The 18094-nt window shown below is 41.6% G+C and overlaps 1 protein-coding gene across 2 annotated transcripts in view; it reads left to right on the plus strand.

The window, feature by feature from the left end:
• The window catches only part of MANBA (mannosidase beta), a 131250-nt gene that overhangs the window by 78605 nt on the left and 34551 nt on the right, over positions 1 to 18094 (plus strand). For both annotated transcript variants that reach the window (XM_061164317.1, XM_061164319.1), the window contains exon 12: positions 13838 to 14056. In XM_061164317.1, the coding sequence (XP_061020300.1) occupies positions 13838 to 14056 (219 nt within the window). The remainder of the gene's footprint in view (positions 1 to 13837; positions 14057 to 18094) is intronic.

An 18094-nucleotide genomic window follows, 5' to 3' on the forward strand; every position in this document is an offset into this window, starting at 1 on the left:
TTCTTGGATTGATCCTTTAATCATTATGTAGTGTCCTTTGTCTCTCTTCACAGCCTTTATTTCAAAGTCTATTTTATCTGATATGAGTATTGTGACTCCTGCTTTCTTTTGGTCTTCATTTGCATGAAATATCTTTTTCCAGCCCTTCACTTTCAGTCTGTATGCGTCACTTGTTTTGAGGTGGGACTCTTGTAGACAGCATATATAGGGGGTCTTGTTTTTGTATCCATTCAGCCAGTCTTTGTCTTTTTGTTGGGGCATTCAACCCATTTACATTTAAGATAATTATTGATGAGTAAGATCCCATTGCCATTTACTTTGTTGTTTTGAGTTTGACTTTATAAACCTTTTCTGTGTTTCCTGTGTAGAGAAGGTCCTTTAGCATTTGTTGAAGAGCTGGTTTGGTGATGCTGAATTCTCTCAGCTTTTGCTTGTCTGTAAAGCTTTTGATTTCTCATTCATATTTGAATGAGATCTTTGCTGGGTACAGTAATCTGGGTTGTAGGTTTTTCTTTTTCATCGCTTTAAGTATGTCCTGCCATTCCCTTCTAGCCTGAAGAATTTCTGTTGAAAGATCAGCTGTTATACTTATGGGAATCCCCTTGTGTGTTATTTGTTGTTTTTCTCTTGCTACTTTTAATATTTGTTCTTTGTGTTTGATCTTCGTTAATTTGATTAATATGTGTCTTGGGGTGTTTCACCTTGGGTTTATCCTGTTTGGGACTCTCTGGATTTCTTGAACTTGGGTGGCTATTTCCTTCCCCATTTTAGGGAAGTTTTCAACTATTATCTCTTCAAGTATTTTCTCAGGGCCTTTCTTTTTGTCGTCTTCTTCTGGGACTCCTATGATTCGAATGGTTGGGCATTTAACATTGTCCCAGAGGTCTCTGAGGTTGTCCTCATTTCTTTAAATTCTTTTTTTTTTTTCCCCCTCTCTGCTTCATTTGTTTCCACCATTCTATCTTCCACCTCACCTATCCTATCTTCTGCCTCAGTTATTCTACTATTGGTTCCCTCCAGAGTGCTTTTGATCTCAGTTATTGCATTATTCATTATTGACTGACTCTTCTATATTTCTTCTAGGTCCTTGTTAAACTTTTCTTGCATCTTCTCAGTCCTTGTCTCCAGACTATTTATCTGTAACTCCATTTTGTTTTCAAGATCTTGCATTATTTTTACTATCATTATTCTGAATTCTTTTTCAGGTAGACTCCCTATCTCCTCCTGTTTTGTTTGGTTTGGTGGGCATTTATCATGTTCCTTTCCCTGCTGAATATGTCTCTGCCTTTTCATCTTGTTTAGATTGCTGTGTTTGGTTTGTTTAGAGTGCTGTGTTTGGGGTGTCCTTTCTGTATGCTGGAAGTTTGTGGTTTCTCTTTATTGGGGAGGTTCCTCCCTGTAGGCGGGGTTGGACAAGTGGCTTGTCATGGTTTCCTGGTTAGGGAAGCTTGTGTCGGTGTTCTGGTGGGTGGAGCTGGATCTCTTCTCTCTGGAGTGCAATGAAGTGTCCAGTAGTGAGTTTTGAGGTGTCTATGGGTTTGGTGTGACTTCTGGCCGCCTGTATTTTAATGCTCAGGGTTATGTTCCTGCTTTGCTGGAGAATTAGCTTGGTATGTCTTGCTCCGAAACTTGTTGGCTCTTGGGTGGAGCTTGGTTTCAGTGCAGGTATGGAGGCTTTTGGATGAGCTCTTGTCGATTAATGTTCCTTGGAGTCAGGAGGTTTCTGGTGTTCTCAAGTTTTGGATTTAAGCCTCCTGCCTCTGGCTTTCAGTCTTATTCTTACAGTAGCCTCAAGCCTTCTCCATCCATACAGCACTTATGATAGAACATCTAGGTTAATGGTGAAAAGATTCTCCACAGTGAGGGACACCCAGAGAGGTTTACAGAGTTACATGGAGAGGAGAAGAGGGAGGAGGGAGATAGAGGTGACCAGGAGGAAAAGAGGGGGAACCAAAAAGGGAGAGAGCAGTCTAGTCAGTAATGAATTCCCTGTTTGCTTTCTACAGTCTGGAACACTCAGAGAGGTTCATGGAGTTACACAGAGAAGAGAAGGGGGAGGAAGGGGAGATAGAGGTGACCGGGAGGAGAAGAGGGGGAGTCGGAAGGAGAGAGACCAGTCTTGCCAGTAATCAGTTCCCTAGGTGTTTGCCACAACCCAGAACACCCAAAGAGATTCACAGAGTTAAGTAGAGAAGAGAAGGGGGAGGGAGGAGATAGAAATGACCTGGGGGAGAAAAAGGAGAGTCAAAAGGGGAGAGAGCAATCAAGCCAGTAATCACACTCCTAAGTAAAAATGGGTACTGAAGATTGGATTCTTAAAGGTACAAAATTGATAACGAATACCAAAAAGCAAAGATTAAAAATCTGGAGTAAAGGTTAGCCTCTCAAAAATACAATATTAAAAGAACAAAATAAAATTGCAAAAATTATAAAAAATAAATATATGAAATTTGCTTTAAAAATAGGGTCTTTTTTTTTGCAAGGTAATAGTAGGTTTTTTTTTTTCTTTTTCTTTTTTATTTTTCCAGTGAACATCCTTTATTTTTATTTTTTTTCCATTTATTTTTATTAGTTGGAGGCCAACGACTTTACAGTATTGTAGTGGGTTTTGTCATACATTGACATGAATCAGCCATGGAGTTACATGTATTCCCCATCCTGATCCCCCCTCCCACCTCCCTCTCTACCCAATCCCTCCGGGTCTTCCCAGTGCACCAGCCCCGAGCACTTGTCTCATGCATCCAACCTGGGCTGGTGATCTGTTTCACCCTTGATAATATACATGTTTCGATGCTGTTCTCTAGAAACATCCCACCCTCGCCTTCTCCCAGAGTCCAAAAGTCTGTTCTGTACATCTGTGTCTCTTTTTCTGTTTTGCATATAGGGTTATCGTTACCATCTTTCTAAATTCCATATATATGTGTTAGTATGCTGTATTGGTCTTTATCTTTCTGGCTTACTTCACTCTGTATAAGGGGCTCCAGTTTCATCCATTTCATTAGAACTGATTCAAATGAATTCTTTTTAACGGCTGAGTAATATTCCATGGTGTATATGTACCACAGCTTCCTTATCCATTCATCTGCTGATGGGCATCTAGGTTGCTTCCATGTCCTGGCTATTATAAACAGTGCTGCAATGAACATTGGGGTGCACGTGTCTCTTTCAGATCTGGTTTCCTCAGTGTGTATGCCCAGAAGTGGTATTGCTGAGTCATATGGCAGTTCTATTTCCAGTTTTTTAAGGAATCTCCACACAGTTCTCCATAGTGGCTGTACTAGTTTGCATTCCCACCAACAGTGTAAGAGGGTTCCCTTTTCTCCACACCCTCTCCAGCATTTATTGCTTGTAGACTTTTGGATAGCAGCCATCCTGACTGGTGTGTAATGGTACCTCATTGTGGTTTTGATTTGCATTTCTCTGATGATGAGTGATGTTGAGCATCTTTTCATGTGTTTGTTAGCCATCTGTATGTCTTCTTTGGAGAAATGTCTGTTTAGTTCTTTGGCCCATTTTTTGATTGGGTCATTTATTTTTCTGGAATTGAGCTGCAGGAGTTGCTTGTATATTTTTGAGTTTAATCCTTTGTCTGTTGCTTCGTTTGGTATTATTTTCTCCCAATCTGAGGGCTGTTTTTTCACCTTGCTTATAGTTTCCTTTGTTGTGCAAAAGCTTTTAAGTTTAATTAGGTCCCATTTGTTTAGTTTTGCTTTTATTTCCAGTATTCTGGGAGGTGGGTCATAGAGGATCCTGCTGTGATTTATGTCAGAGAGTGTTTTGCCTATGTTCTCCTCTAGGAGTTTTATAGGTTCTGGTCTTACATTTAGATCTTTAATCCATTTTGAGTTTATTTTTGTGTATGGTGTTAGAAAGTGTTCTGGTTTCATTCTTTTACAAGTGGTTGACCAGTTTTCCCAGCACCACTTGTTAAAGAGGTTGTCTTTTTTCTATTGTATATTCTTGCCTCCTTTATCAAAGATAAGGTGTCCATAGGTTCGTGGATTTTTCTCTGGGCTTTCTATTCTGTTCCATTGATCTATATTTCTGTCTTTGTGCCAGTACCATACTGTCTTGATGACTGTGGCTTTGTAGGATAGTCTGAAGTCAGGCAGGTTGATTCCTCCAGTTCCATTCTTCTTTCTTAAGATTACTTTGGCTATTCGAGGTTTTTTGTATTTCCATACAAATTGTGAAATTATTTGTTCTAGTTCTGTGAAAAATACTGTTGGTAGCTTAATAGGGATTGCATTGAATCTATAGATTGCTTTGGGTAGAATAGCCATTTTGACAATATTGATTCTTCCAATCCATGAACACGGTATGTTTCTCCATCTGTTTGTGTCCTCTTTGATTTCTTTCATCAGTGTTTTATAGTTTTCTATGTATAGGTCTTTTGTTTCTTTAGGTAGATATACTCCTAAGTATTTTATTCTTTTTGTTGCAATGGTGAATGGTATTGTTTCCTTAATTTCTATTTCTGTTTTCTCATTGTTAGTGTATAGGAATGCAAGGGATTTCTGTGTGTTAATTTTATATCCTGCAACTTTACTATATTCATTGATTAGCTCTAGTAATTTTCTGGTAGTATCTTTAGGGTTTTCTATGTAGAGGATCATGTCATCTGCAAACAGCGAGAGTTTCACTTCTTCTTTTCCTATGTGGATTCCTTTTACTTCTTTTTCTGCTCTGATTGCTGTGGCCAAAACTTCCATTTCTATGTTGAATAGTAGTGGTGAGAGTGGGCACCCTTATCTTTTTCCTGATTTAAGGGGAAATGCTTTCAATTTTTCACAATTGAGGGTAATGCTTGCTGTGGGTTTGTCATATATAGCTTTTATTATGTTGAGGTATGTTCCTTCTATTCCTGCTTTCTGGAGAGTTTTAATCATAAATGAGTGTTGAATTTTGTCAAAGGCTTTTTCTGCATCTATTGAGATAATTATATGGTTTTTATCTTTCAATTTGTTAATGTGGTGTATTACATTGATTGATTTGTGGGTATTAAAGAATCCTTGCATTCCTGGGATAAAGCCCACTTGGTCATGATGTATGATTTTTTTAATATGTTGTTGGATTCTGCTTGCTAGAACTTTGTTAAGGATTTTTGCATCTATGTTCATCAGTGATACTGGCCTGTAGTTTTCTTTTTTTGTGGCATCCTTGTCTGGTTTTGGTATTAGGGTGATGGTGGCCTCATAGAATGAGTTTGAAAGTTTACCTTCATCTGCAATTTTCTGGACGAGTTTGAGTAAGATAGGTGTTAGCTCTTCTCTAAAGTTTTGGTAGAATTCAGCTGTGAAGCCATCTGGTCCTGGGCTTTTGTTTGCTGGAAGATTTCTGATTACAGTTTCGATTTCCTTGCTTGTGATGGGTCTGTTAAGATCTTCTATTTCTTCCTGGTTCAGTTTTGGAAAGTTATACTTTCCTAAGAATTTGTCCATTTCATCCAAGTTGTCCATTTTATTGGCATAGAGCTGCTAGTAGTAGTCTCTTATGATCCTTTGTATTTCAGTGTTGTCTGTTGTTATTTCTCCATTTTCATTTCTAATTTTGTTAATTTGGTTCTTCTGCCTTTGTTTGTTAATAAGTCTTGCTAATAATTTGTCAATTTTGTTTATTTTTTTCAAAAAAACAGCTTTTAGCTTTGTTGATTTTTGCTATGGTCTCTCTAGTTTCTTTTGCATTTATTTCTGCCCTAATTTTTAAAATTTCTTTCCTTCTACTAACCCTGGGGTTCTTCATTTCTTCCTTCTCTAGTTGCTTTAGGTGTAGAGTTAGGTTATTTATTTGACTTTTTTCTTGTTTCATGAGGTAAGCCTGTAATGCTGTGAACCTTCCCCTTAGCACTGCTTTTACAGTGTCCCATAGGTTTTGGGTTGTTGTGTTTTCATTTTCATTCATTTCTATGCATATTTTGATTTCTTTTTTTATTTGTCTATGATTTGTTGGTTATTCAGAAGCGTGTTATTTAGCCTCCATATGTTTGAATTTTTAACAATTTTTTTCCTGTAATTGAGATCTAATCTTACTGCACTGTGGTCAGATGACTGGAATGATTTCAATTTTTTTGAATTTACCAGGACTAGATTTATAGCCCAGGATGTTATCTGTTCTGGAGAAGGTTCCGCGTGCACTTGAGAAAAAGGTGAAGTTGATTGTTTTGGGGTGAAATGTCCTATAGATATCAATTAGGTCTAGCTGGTCCATTGTGTCATTTAAAGTTTGTGTTTTCTTGTTAATTTTCTGTTTAGTTGATCTATCCATAGTTGTGAGTGGGATATTAAAGTCTCCCACTATTACTGTTACTATTAATTTCCTCTTTCATACTTGTTAACATTTGCCTTACATATTGCGGTGCTCCTATGTTGGGTGCATATATATTTATAATTGTTATATCTTCTTCTTGGATTGATCCTTTGATCATTATGTAGTGTCCTTCTTTGTCTCTTTTCACAGCCTTTATTTGAAAGTCTGTTTTATCTGATATGAGTATTGTGACTCCTGCTTTCTTTTGGTCTCTGTTTGCGTGAAATATTTTTTTCCAGCCCTTCACTTCTAGTCTGTATGTGTTTCTTGTTTTGAGATGGGTCTCTTGTAGACCGCATATATAGGGTCTTGTTTTTGTATCCATTCAGCCAGTCTTTGTCTTTTGGTTGGGGCATTCAACCCATTTACATTTAAGGTAATTATTGATAGGTATGGTCCCGTTGTGATTTACTTTGTTGTTTCTGGTTCACGTTTATACAACCTTTCTGTGTTTCCTGTCTAGAGAAGATCCTTTAGTGTTTGTTGACGAGCTGGTTTGGTGGTGCTGAATTCTCTCAGCTTTCGCTTGTTTGTAAAGCTTTTGAATTCTCCTTCATATCTGAATGAGATCTTGCTGGGTACAGTAATCTAGGTTGTAGGTTATTCTTTTCCATCGCTTTAAGTATGTCCTGCCATTCCCTTCTGGCCTGGAGGGTTTCTATTGATAGATCAGCTGTTATCCTTATGGGAATCCCTTTGTTTGTTATTTGTTGTTTCTCCCTTGCTGCCTTTAATATTTGTTCTTTGTGTTTGATCTTTGTTAATTTGATTAATATGTGTCTTGGGGTGTTTCACCTTGGGTTTATCCTGTTTGGGACTCTCTGGGTTTCTTGGACTTAGATGGCTATTTCCTTCCCCATTTTAGGGAAGTTTCCAGCTATTACGTCCTTGAGTGTTTTCTCATGGCCTTTCTTTTTGTCTTCTTCTGGGACTCCTATGATTTGAATGTTGGGGCATTTCACATTTTTCCAGAGGTCCCTGAGGTTGTCCTCATTTCTTTTGATTCTTTTTTCTTTTTTCCTCTCTGCTTCATTTATTTCCACCATTTTATCTTCTACCTCACTTATCCTATCTTCTGTCTCCATTATTCTACTCTTGGTTCCCTCCAGAGTGTTTTTGATCTCATTTATTGCATTATTCATTTTTAATTGACTCTTTTTTATTTCTTCTAGGTCTTTATTAAACATTTCTTGTATCTTTTCAATCTTTGTCTCCAGGCTATTTATCTGTAACTCCATTTTGTTTTCAAGATTTTGGATCATTTTTATTATCATTATTCTAAATTCTTTTTCAGGTAGATTCCCTATCTCCTCCTCTTTTGTTTGACTTGGTGGGCATGTTTCATGTTCCTTTACCTGTTGGGTGTTTCTCTGCCTTTTCATCTTGTTTAGATTGCTGTGAATGGAGTGGGCTTTCTGTATTCTGGAGGTCTGTGGTTCCTTTTTATTGTGGAGGTTTCACCCAGTGGGTGGGGTTGGACGATTGGCTTGTCAAGGTTTCCTGGTTAGGGAAGCTTGCATCGGTCTTCTGGTGTGTGGAACTGGATTTCTTCTCTCTGGAGTGCAATGGAGTGCCCAGTAATGAGTTTTGAGATGGGTCTATGTGTTATGTGTGACTTTGGGCAGCCTGTAAGTTGATGCTGAGGGCTATGTTTCTGCATTGCTGGAGAATTTGCGTGGTATATCTTGCTTTGAAACTTACCGGCTCTTGGGTGGTGGTTGGTTTCAGTGTAGGTATGGAGGCTTTTGGATGGTCTCTTATTACTTAATATTCTGTGTAGTCAGGAGTTTTCTGGTGTTCTCAGGTTTTGGGCTTAAGTCTCCTGCCTCTGGATTTCAGTTTTATTCTTCCAGTAGTCTCAAGACTTCTCCAACTATACAGCACTGATAATAAAACTTCTAGGTTAATGGTGAAAACATTCTCCCCCGTGAGGGACACTCAGAGAGGTTCACAGAGTTACATGAAGAGGAGAGGGACGAGGGAGATAGAGATGAGCAGGAGGAGAAAAAGGGGGCCTCAAGAGGAGAGAGGCAGATCTATGCAGTTCTCTGTTCCCTAAGTGTTCTCCGTAGCCCATACACCCACAGAGATTCACAGAATTGGATTGAGAAGGAAGGGGGAGGGAGGAAATAGAGGTGATCTGGGGGAGAAAACGGAGAGTCAAGATTGGGAGAGAGTGATCAACACACTCCTGAGTAAAAATGGGAACTGAATATTGGATTCTTAAATGTCCAAAATTTATATCACATACTGAAAAACAAAGATTAAAAATCTAGAGTAGAGGTTAGACTCTTAAAAATACAATGTTAAAAACAAAAACAAAAAATTTTAGAAATATATATGAAGTTCAGTTTAAAAACAGGGCTTCTCTCTCTCTCTCTCTCTTTTTTTTTTTTTTTTTGGCAAGGTTATAGTGAAATGAAAATGAAAATTAAGGAGTAGTAGAGGAGTAATAGAGGACTTTAAAAGAAAATAAGAGAAAAACAAAATTTTTTTTCCTAATTAAAAAAATCGTAAAAATATATGAAAATGAAAGTTAAGGAGTAATGGGGGGGGGTGGTAATAGGGAATTTTAAAAGAAAATAAACGAGAAAAATAAGAAAAGAAAGAAAAATTTTTTAATTAAAGAAAAAAAAGGTAAAAATATATCTAGGAATTTCTCTGGAGCTGTTGCGGTCAGTGTGGGTTCGGTTCAGTTTCAGATAGCTGCTCCTTCCAGCTTACACTTCTCGATATCTACAGGCCCCTTCCGGTGTAGTCAGTGTTATCTACCGGGATTTTAATCTGTTGCACCGGTCCCTTCTGAAGTGGTTCCCTTTGTTTATTTGGCTTCTGTTTGCCAGTCTCTTCAGTGTCTAATTTCCGCCCTGACACAGGTGGGCGGAGGTGGTCTCTTGTTCAGGTTCGCTAGTTTCGTCGCGCTGTGTGGAGGGAGGGGCGCTGCTTTCCCCATCTACGCTGCTCAGGCTCCTGGCTGCTCTATGTGGAGCATGCCCTGTGTTGCGTGCGGTTCCAGTTTTCAGGTACTCCACACAAGCACGGACTCGGTTGCACCTGCGTTTAGTGCCTTCCCTGCCGGAGCAGCTCAGGCAGCCAGGAGCTTGAGGGGCGCACTCTCCCTGGGTGTGGTGCACCTTCTCCCCTCCGTGGTCCCAGCCTCAGTTTCTGCCCGTGCCAGTTGGGTGCGGTGCGCCTTCTCCCCTCTGCAGTCCCAGCCTCAGTTTCCGCCCGCGCCAGTCGGGTGCGTGTGCCCTGTGTCTCCCCACGACCCTCCTGGCGGATGTCCACCATCCAGAATCTCAGGAGGTCTTTGGTTAGGAACTGGAGGCCTGTTTGCAGTGTGGTAGGGGATGCCGCCTCTGGGGCCAAGTTTGCCCCTTCCCCTCCCCCCGCCTCCTGCCTCTGGCGGGGATGGGCTGGTCTGCCGCAGGCTAGCTCCTCTGGACTTGCTCAGACCCTTTGTTCTGCGAACGGCCGGCAGTGTGTTCGGGCCGGTTAATTTTCTCTCTCTCTTTTGCTGTCCCACAGTTTAAGTTGGTATCTCACAAAAGCTCCCTCCGATTGCCCTCAGGGCACTGAGGCCCGGTCCTTACCCTAAGCAATGCCGCCCGCTCCTCTCCGTTCTACCCCCACTTGCTGGTGGCGGATGCGGGCGTCTGGGGTACTTTTCTGCTGGGAGTTGCTTTTAGGCACGTAATCTGTGGGTTTTATTTATTTTTCCTCCCAGTTAGGTTGCCCTCCGAGTTTTGAAAACTTCCCCCAGACCCACCAGTGTGAGGGTTTCCTGGTGTTTGGAAACTTCCTCTATTAAGACTCCCTTCCCGGGACAGGTCTCCATCCCTAGCTCTTTTGTCTCTCTTTTTATCTTTTATATTTTGTCCTACCTCCTTTTGAAGACGATGGGCTGCTTTTCTGGGCGCCTGATGTCCTCAGCTAGCGATCAGAAGTTGTTTTGTGAAGTTTGCTCTGTGTTGAATTGTTCTTTCGAGGAATTTGTAGGGGAGAAAGTGGTCTCCCCATCCTATTCCTCCGCCATCTTGGCTCCAGTCCTCTGATAGTAGGTTTTAAAAATGAAAATTAAAGAAGTAATAAAGAACTTAAAAATAAAAAAATTAAAAATGATAATAGTAAAATATATCTGGGAATTTCTCTGGAGCTGTTGAGGGCAGTGTGGGGTCAGTTCAGTTTCAGATAGCTCCTTGTTCCAGCTTATACTTCTTCTCAAGGTCTGTAGGCCCCTTCCAGTGTAGTCAATGCTAACTACAGGGTTTTAATCTGTTGCTCCTGTCACTTCCAAAGCAGTTCCCTCTTCTTTATTTTGGCTTCCCCCATTTGCTCGTCTCTTCAGTGTCTAATTTCCACCTTGATACCCCGGGGGCGGAGGTGGTCACTTATTTAGGCTCACTGGTTGATTCGTGCTGTGGGGAGGGAGGAGCACTGCAGACAAATATCCCTGGCGCGTGTGAGGGGTGCACGCAGTGTCTGGGCCACACTGGGTTTGCTCCCGCTCACCACGTGTGTGCCTCCCTGGTCTACACTGCTCAGGCTCCAGGTTGCTCTGCAGGGGGACTTTCTAAAGCAGGCCCTGGGTTGCGTGCACTTCCCAGGTCTAAGCCACTCAGGTTCAGGTTCTCGGGTGCTCCACAAAGGCACAGACTCGGTTGGGCCTGCGTTTTGTGCCCTTCCTGGGTCTGAGCAGCTCAGGAGACCAGGTGCTTGGCGAATGCACACTCTGCAGGTGGGCGGTGCGTCTCATCACCTCCCCCGTCCTGGCCACTCGGTTTCCTGGGTGCGCAGCGGGAGCGCCGTCTCAGGTGTGCCGTGTATCTCCTCTGGGGAGCTGATCTCTGACTGCGACCCTCCTGGCGGATGTCAACTGTCCGGGATCCCAGGAAGACTTGGTTAGCAACTGGGAGCCTGCTCGCAGTAGAGGATGCCGTCTCTGGGCCTAGTTTGACCCTTTCCTTCCGGCGCTGGCTGTCGCCCGCCTGCCTCCCTGCCTCCGGTGGGGACGGGCTGGTCCGCAGCTGGCTAGCTCTCCTCTGGTATTTGCTCAGTCCTTTGTTCTGTGAGCGGGCTGGCAGTGCCTTAGGTTAGAGCTTTTCGGGGAAAGTTCTCTCTCTTGTCTGTCTTTCTTTCTTTTTTTCCTCTCTCTCTTGCTATCCCACAGTTTGGGTTGCTATCTCACGTTAGCTCCCTCAGATTGTCCTCAGGGCATTCAGGCCTGGTCCTTACCCTAAGCACTGCAGCCTGCGCCTCCCTGTTCAGCCCCCACTTGCTGGTGGCGGATGCGAGCGTCTGGGCTACTTCTCCGCTGGGAGTTGTGGTTAGGCACGTCATCTGTGGGTTTTATTTATTTATTTTTTTCCTCCTGGTTATGTTGCCCTCTGAGATTCCAAAACTCCGCATAGACCTGCCCGTGAGAGGGTTTCCTGGTATTTGAAAACTTCTCCTCTTTTACAACTCTGTCCCTGGGACAGGTCTCCATCCCTAACTCTTTTGTCTCTCTTTTTATCTTTTATATTTTTGTCCTACCTCCTTTTGAAGACAATGGGCTGCCTTTCTGGGTGCCTGGTGTCCTCCATCAGCATTCAGAAGTTGTTTTGTGGAATTTTCTCAGCGTTCAAATGATGTTTTGATGAATTTATGGGGGAGAAAGTGGTCTCCCCATCCTATTCCTCTGCCATCTTAGGACCACCCCCCTCCCCAGTCTACTCTTTCAAGACGGCAGTCAGCATGTCTGTCTTGTTCCTTGCTGAACCTCCAGTGTATAGCAAAAACTGCATGCCTGGTGCATGGTAAATGCTAAACAGAGATTTGATGTGTTAATACTTGACATTGCCATAGATTTTCTCTCTTTCTTTCTTGCTGAAAAATGCCTGACTCACAGTAAACACTTGAGAGAGACTTGGTAAATGAATGATTCTTCTCACTGAAATAGGAAGTCAGTTCATTAAGTGAGATAACAATTAAAACATTTTGAGCTCTAGACACTGGATTAAATAATTATATCCTGGCTGCTGTAACAAACTGCAGTGTTTTAGTGGTTTATGTAATAAAAGTTTCTTTTTTACTCAGTAACACTACAGAATGGCTGTTTCTGATGGACAGGCAGCTCTCCTGTTTTTTGAGACCCAGGCTCCTTCCATCTCCACCATCTCTTAGGCCTTTGCCTGTGAACTGGGGAAGAGAATGAGAATATGGTCTCACAGACTTCAAATAGGGTAGGAAGGCACTTCCTACAGGCATCTCCAAATTACAGAAATGGGAACATGAATTTCAATGGACCCTTAACCATCTCTTCCACATTTCCTTTTTTTTTTTTTTTTTTTTCTTTTTTACCATTTTATAATAGCCTGATGATGGAGGTACTATTATTATCCTCATTTTACAGATAAGACAACTGAGACTTAGACCTGTCCCAAAACAATATGATTCTAATTTGAGATTTAAACTCATGTTCCTCTGACTCCATATCCCATTCTATACTTCATTATAGCCAAAAGGCCAAGAAGCTGTCAGTAGGCTATTCTAAACCATTAGACCTTTGTTTCTCAAGTGGAAGTGATTTTGTTCCCAAGATACAGGAGAACATTTTGCAATGTCTGTAGAATTTTTCTGGGGAAGTGGGGGTTAGGTATTACTGGTGTGTAGTAGGTAGAAGCCGGGTATGCTGCTCAAAGTCTCAGAGTGTATTGATATAAAACCTCCCCCACTCATGGTATACACACACAAAACAAAAAATTATTAGGCTCAAAATGTCACTAGTGCCAGAATTCTGTACCAGACTGTATACTACCCATGATGGGGAAAGGTCAGGTGTAGGTAAGACGTGATTGAAAAAGATTAGGAACAGCTGCTGTGAGGAATAAGGTATGATTCATTATCAAATAGAGAAGGCAATGGCAGCACGCTCCAGTCCTCTTGCCTGGAAAATCCCATGGATGGAGGAGCCTGGTAGGCTGCAGTCCATGGAGTCGCTAAAGGTCAGACATGACTGAATGACCTCACTTTCACTTTTCACTTTCATGCATTGGAGAAGGAAATGGCAACCCACTCCTGTGTTCTTGCCTGGAGAATCCCAGGGACGAGGGAGCCTGGTGGGCTGCCATCTATGGGGTCGCACAGAGTCGGACACGACTGAAGCAAGCGACTTAGCAGCAGCAGCAGCATTATGAAAGGATATGAAGAGGGACTTCCTTGGTGGTCCAGTGGTTAAGACTCTGAGCTCGAGGGGGGGCCAGATTCAATGCCTGATCAGGGAATTAGAGCCTGAATACCGCAACTAAGACTCTATGCAGCTAAATTAAAATAAAAAAGAGATATGGAAGATTGGCAAACAGCAGAAATGTGCTGGTGGCTGTCAAATGTAGACGAATATAGGTGGCTCTATCATTTTTCTATCAGTTACTTGACTAAATGACAACAACTTGGCATTTCTGGGACCTGATAATACTTTTAAAGAAGTAAGTGATCTGTACTTTACTGGGTGAAAATATTATCTTTTAAACCATTTTATTTCTGAATGCAGGGAGACCAGACTCGTCCTTTTATCACATCCAGTCCTACAAATGGGGCCAAAACCACTGCAGAAGGTTGGCTTTCTCCAAACCCCTATGACCTGAATTATGGGGACGTACATTTTTATGATTATATGAGTGACTGCTGGGATTGGAGAACTTTCCCCAAAGCTCGACTTGTATCTGAGTATGGATATCAGTCCTGGCCTTCCTTCAGTACATTAGAAAAGGTAAGCCATCTTTGATTTACTGGGGATTCAGAATTGTAGACTATGGGCATATGTCACTTCCTCAGTGTGATTCAGAAGGTCAAATGAAATGTACTTCTTGTTTAAACAGAACTTTAGGAAGAAGATAATAGAAAAGAACTTTTTATCCTTAACTTTTGGGGTTCTAAACTGTTATAGTCATAATTTTGTGGGTTATAACTTTTCCATATTGCTTTTATTTACATTCTTTCAAGAGCATTTAAAAATTCAATGGGAAGCCAGAGATTCCTTAAGCCTCACTTGTTACATGAAATACGTGAAAATTACGTTCACTTACTACTTTCTATGTGTCCTACAACTGTTTTTATTATTTACGGATACTCAGAACTGGATAGTTTGCTACAGTAAGAGAAATGAGTAGATAAACCTTTGTCTGATATTATTATGTTGTAGCATCCCTTTTTTTTTCCAATGACAATTTTTTTTAATATTTAAAAACAAAATCAACCTCACCCCAAAGAACCCCCCAACAAACAAAAAGTCAGATTAATTAAAAAATTTGCAGTGAATATACCCAGCAAACATCTGTATGTGCAACTAAATACCGTGTCTGTTACTGCGGCACAAACCTCAAACAATATACAAGTGTTCTGGGGGTGTGGAAGGAGGCCCAAGTTTAACCTCTGTGGGGTTTGGGGAGATAAGATGGGGTGAGAGGGGAAGTCAATTTTTCTTAATTCTGTCCATATAAATATATTCATAAAGACCAAAAAAGAAAAGGGAGCTTGGAATGGTAAGGAAAATAGGAGAATGGGGAAGTATGGGACCCTCCCAATTCTACCTGACCAAAAAATAGGAGTTAATTTCATGGTGAGAGAAGAGATAAAAAATGATAGAAGAGGATGGGAAAGAGAGGGAAGCAGACATGGGCAACCAGGGAGAAGGAGGGGCCCTTGGCAGGGGAGTGAGAAGGAGTCCAGGCTCAGTGTGTCTGTTCCGTCTTCATCCCCACTGTTTTAGGCTCCAGTCTAGTGACTGTCTGTGGACCTCATCTTACTTTCTGCCTCTGTCTGTGGTCTGACGGGGCCCCTTGACCCCCTCCACCTTGCTCCGACCCCTGCCATGCTGGTCCCTTCTCTTCTCCATTTATTGGGATCTGGCTTGCTCCAGGATCCTCAGGTCATAGTTCTTTCTGGCCACTCGAAGTTCGTTGAAGTCAGGTGAGGCATTCTGAGCCGCCAGCGGGCTGGGGAACACAGCCATGATGCTGTACAAGGCAGTGAGGTCTAAGTGGCAGCTGTTCTCAGCAGTCCCACCATTGTCCCCCTCTCCCCCACCCCATGGTAATGTAAGTTTCCATGTTTGAAATAGCTCAGTTGGAATTCCGTCATCTCCACTAGCTTTGTTTGTAGTGATGCTTCCTAAGTCCCATTTGACTTCTCACTCCAAGATGTCTGTCTCTAGGTGAGTCGTCATACCATTGTGGTTATCTGGCTCATTAAGATCTTTTTTATATAGTTCTTCTGTGTATTCTTGCCACCTCTTAATATCTTCGTCTTCTGTTAGGTCCATACCATTTCTGTCCTTTATTGTGCCCATCTTTGCATGAAAAAATTTGATGCTGTGAAAGTACTGCACTCAATATGTCAGCAAATTTGAAAAACTCAGTAGTGGCCACAGGACTGGAAAAAGGTCAGTTTTCATTACAATCTCAAAGAAGGGCAATGCCAAAGAATGTTCAAACTACCACCCAATTGCACTCATCTCACATGCTAGCAAAGTAATGCTCAAAATTCTCCAAGCCAGGCTTCCACAGTATGTGAACTATGAACTTCCAGATGTTCAAGCTGGATTTACAAAAGGCAGAGGAACCAGAGATCAAATTGCCAACATCCACCGGATTATCGAAAAAGGAAGAGAGTTCCAGAAAAACATCTACTTCTGCTTTATTGACTATGCCAGAGTCTTTGACTGTGTGGATCACAGTAAACTGTGGAAAATTCTGAAAGAGATGGGAATACCAGACCACCTGACCTGCCTCTTGAGAAACCTGTATGCAGGTCAAGAAGTAATGGTTAGAACTAGACATGAAACAACAGACTGGTTCCAAATCAGGAAAGGAGTACATCAAAGCTGTATATTGTCATCCTGTGTATTTAGCTTATATGCAGAGTCCATCATGTGACATGCCAGGCTGGATGAAGCACAAGCTGGAATCAAGATACGCAGATACGAAGGTGACACCTTCGTATGGCAGAAAGTGAAGAACTAAAGAGCCTCTTGATGAAAGTGAAAGAGGAGAGTGAAAAAGTTGGCTTAAAGCTCAACATTCAGAAAACTAAGATCATGGCATCAGATCTCATCAATTCATGGCAAATAGATGGGGAAACAGTGGAAACAGTGAGAGATCTTATTTTGGGGGGCTCCAAAATCACTGCAGATGGTGACTGCAGCCATGAAATTAAAAGATGCTTGCTCCTTGAAAGAAAAGCTATGACCAACCTAGACAGCCTATTACAAAGCAGAGACATTACTCTGCCAACAAAGGTCTATCTAGTCAAAGCTATGGTTTTTCCAGTGGCCATGGATGCATGTGACAGTTGGACTCTCACACAGCTCTTTGTGACCCCATGGACTGCAGCATGCCAGGCTTCCCTGTCCATGACCAACTCCCGGAGCTTACTCAAACTCATGTCCATCGAGTTGATGATGCCATCCAGCTATCTCATCCTCTGTCCTCAAATCAGTCAATCCTAAAGGAAATCAGTCCTGAATATTCATTGGAAAGATTAATGCTGAAGCTCCCATACTTTGGCCACCTGATGCGAAGAACTGACTCATTGGAAAAGACCCTGATGCTGGGAAAGATTGAAGGCAGAAGGAGAAGGGGATGACAGAGGATGAGATGGTTGGATGGCATCACTGACTGGATGGGCGTGAGTCTGAGCAAGCTCCGGGTGTTGGTGATGGACAGGGAGGCCTGGTGTGCTGCAGTCCGTGGGTTTGCAAAGAGTTGGCCATGACTGAGCTACTGAACTGAACTTGCATGAAATGTTCCCTTAGTATCTCTAATTTTCTTGAAGAGATCTCTAGTCTTTTCCAGTCTATTTTTCCCTCTGTTTGTTTGCATTGATCACTTAGGAAGGCTATCTTATCTCTCCTCACTGTTCTTTGGAACTCTACATTCAAATGGAGGTATCTTTCCTTTTCTCCTTTGCCTTTCACTTCTCTTTTCTCAGCTATTTGTAAGCCCTCCTCAGACAAGCATTTTACCTTTTTGCATTTCTTTTTCTTGGGGATGGTTTTGATCATGGCCTCCTGTTCAGTGTTACGAACCTCCATCCATAGTTCTTCAGGTACTCTATCAGATCTAATCCTGGGTTTTGTAATAAACTGATCAGCATTTGTGTATTAGAACTTCTATACACTAGCTATATTGCCTTGAACAGATTATTCATTCTTTTTGAATTTCAATGTTCTCATCTGTAGATTGGGATTAATAGTAGCAGATACTTCAAAGAGTGTTTGTTTTTTTGTGTGTGTGCACATCAGATATGCATGTGTGCTGTGTGACTGTGTATAAACACTAAATTAATACACTGAAACACAGCAGTTCTTGATACATAGTGATGAGCTCTTAAAATGTAAGTTATTGTTACTATTCATATAGTCAACGCTAGCCATATGGTTTAAATGAAAGTTGGAGCTAGACTACACTAACTAGCTTTGGATCTTGGGCAAGTAACTTAATTTTTCTGTGCCTGGTTTTCTCATTCTATAAAACTGGGTGATAATAGTATTCATTCATAGGGTTGTTATGATGATTAAATGAGTTAATATTTTGAAAGCAATTAGAGCCTTATCTGACACTTTTGCCCTAGATGTAGACCCTGAATATACCGTAGAATCACTCTCAGATGTTTTTCTTTGGTTTGTTTCATTTTTAAAAAACTAATGCCTGGACTGTACTCCCCCAAACTTGGATTCACTTGTTCTAAGGTGTCGTGTGAGCTTTTCTTTCCTTATTTTAACTCTCCTAGGGTTCTGATGTGCAGCTAG

This window comes from Dama dama, chromosome 17 (assembly GCF_033118175.1).
Source record: "Dama dama isolate Ldn47 chromosome 17, ASM3311817v1, whole genome shotgun sequence".
Taxonomy (NCBI): Eukaryota; Metazoa; Chordata; class Mammalia; order Artiodactyla; family Cervidae; genus Dama; species Dama dama.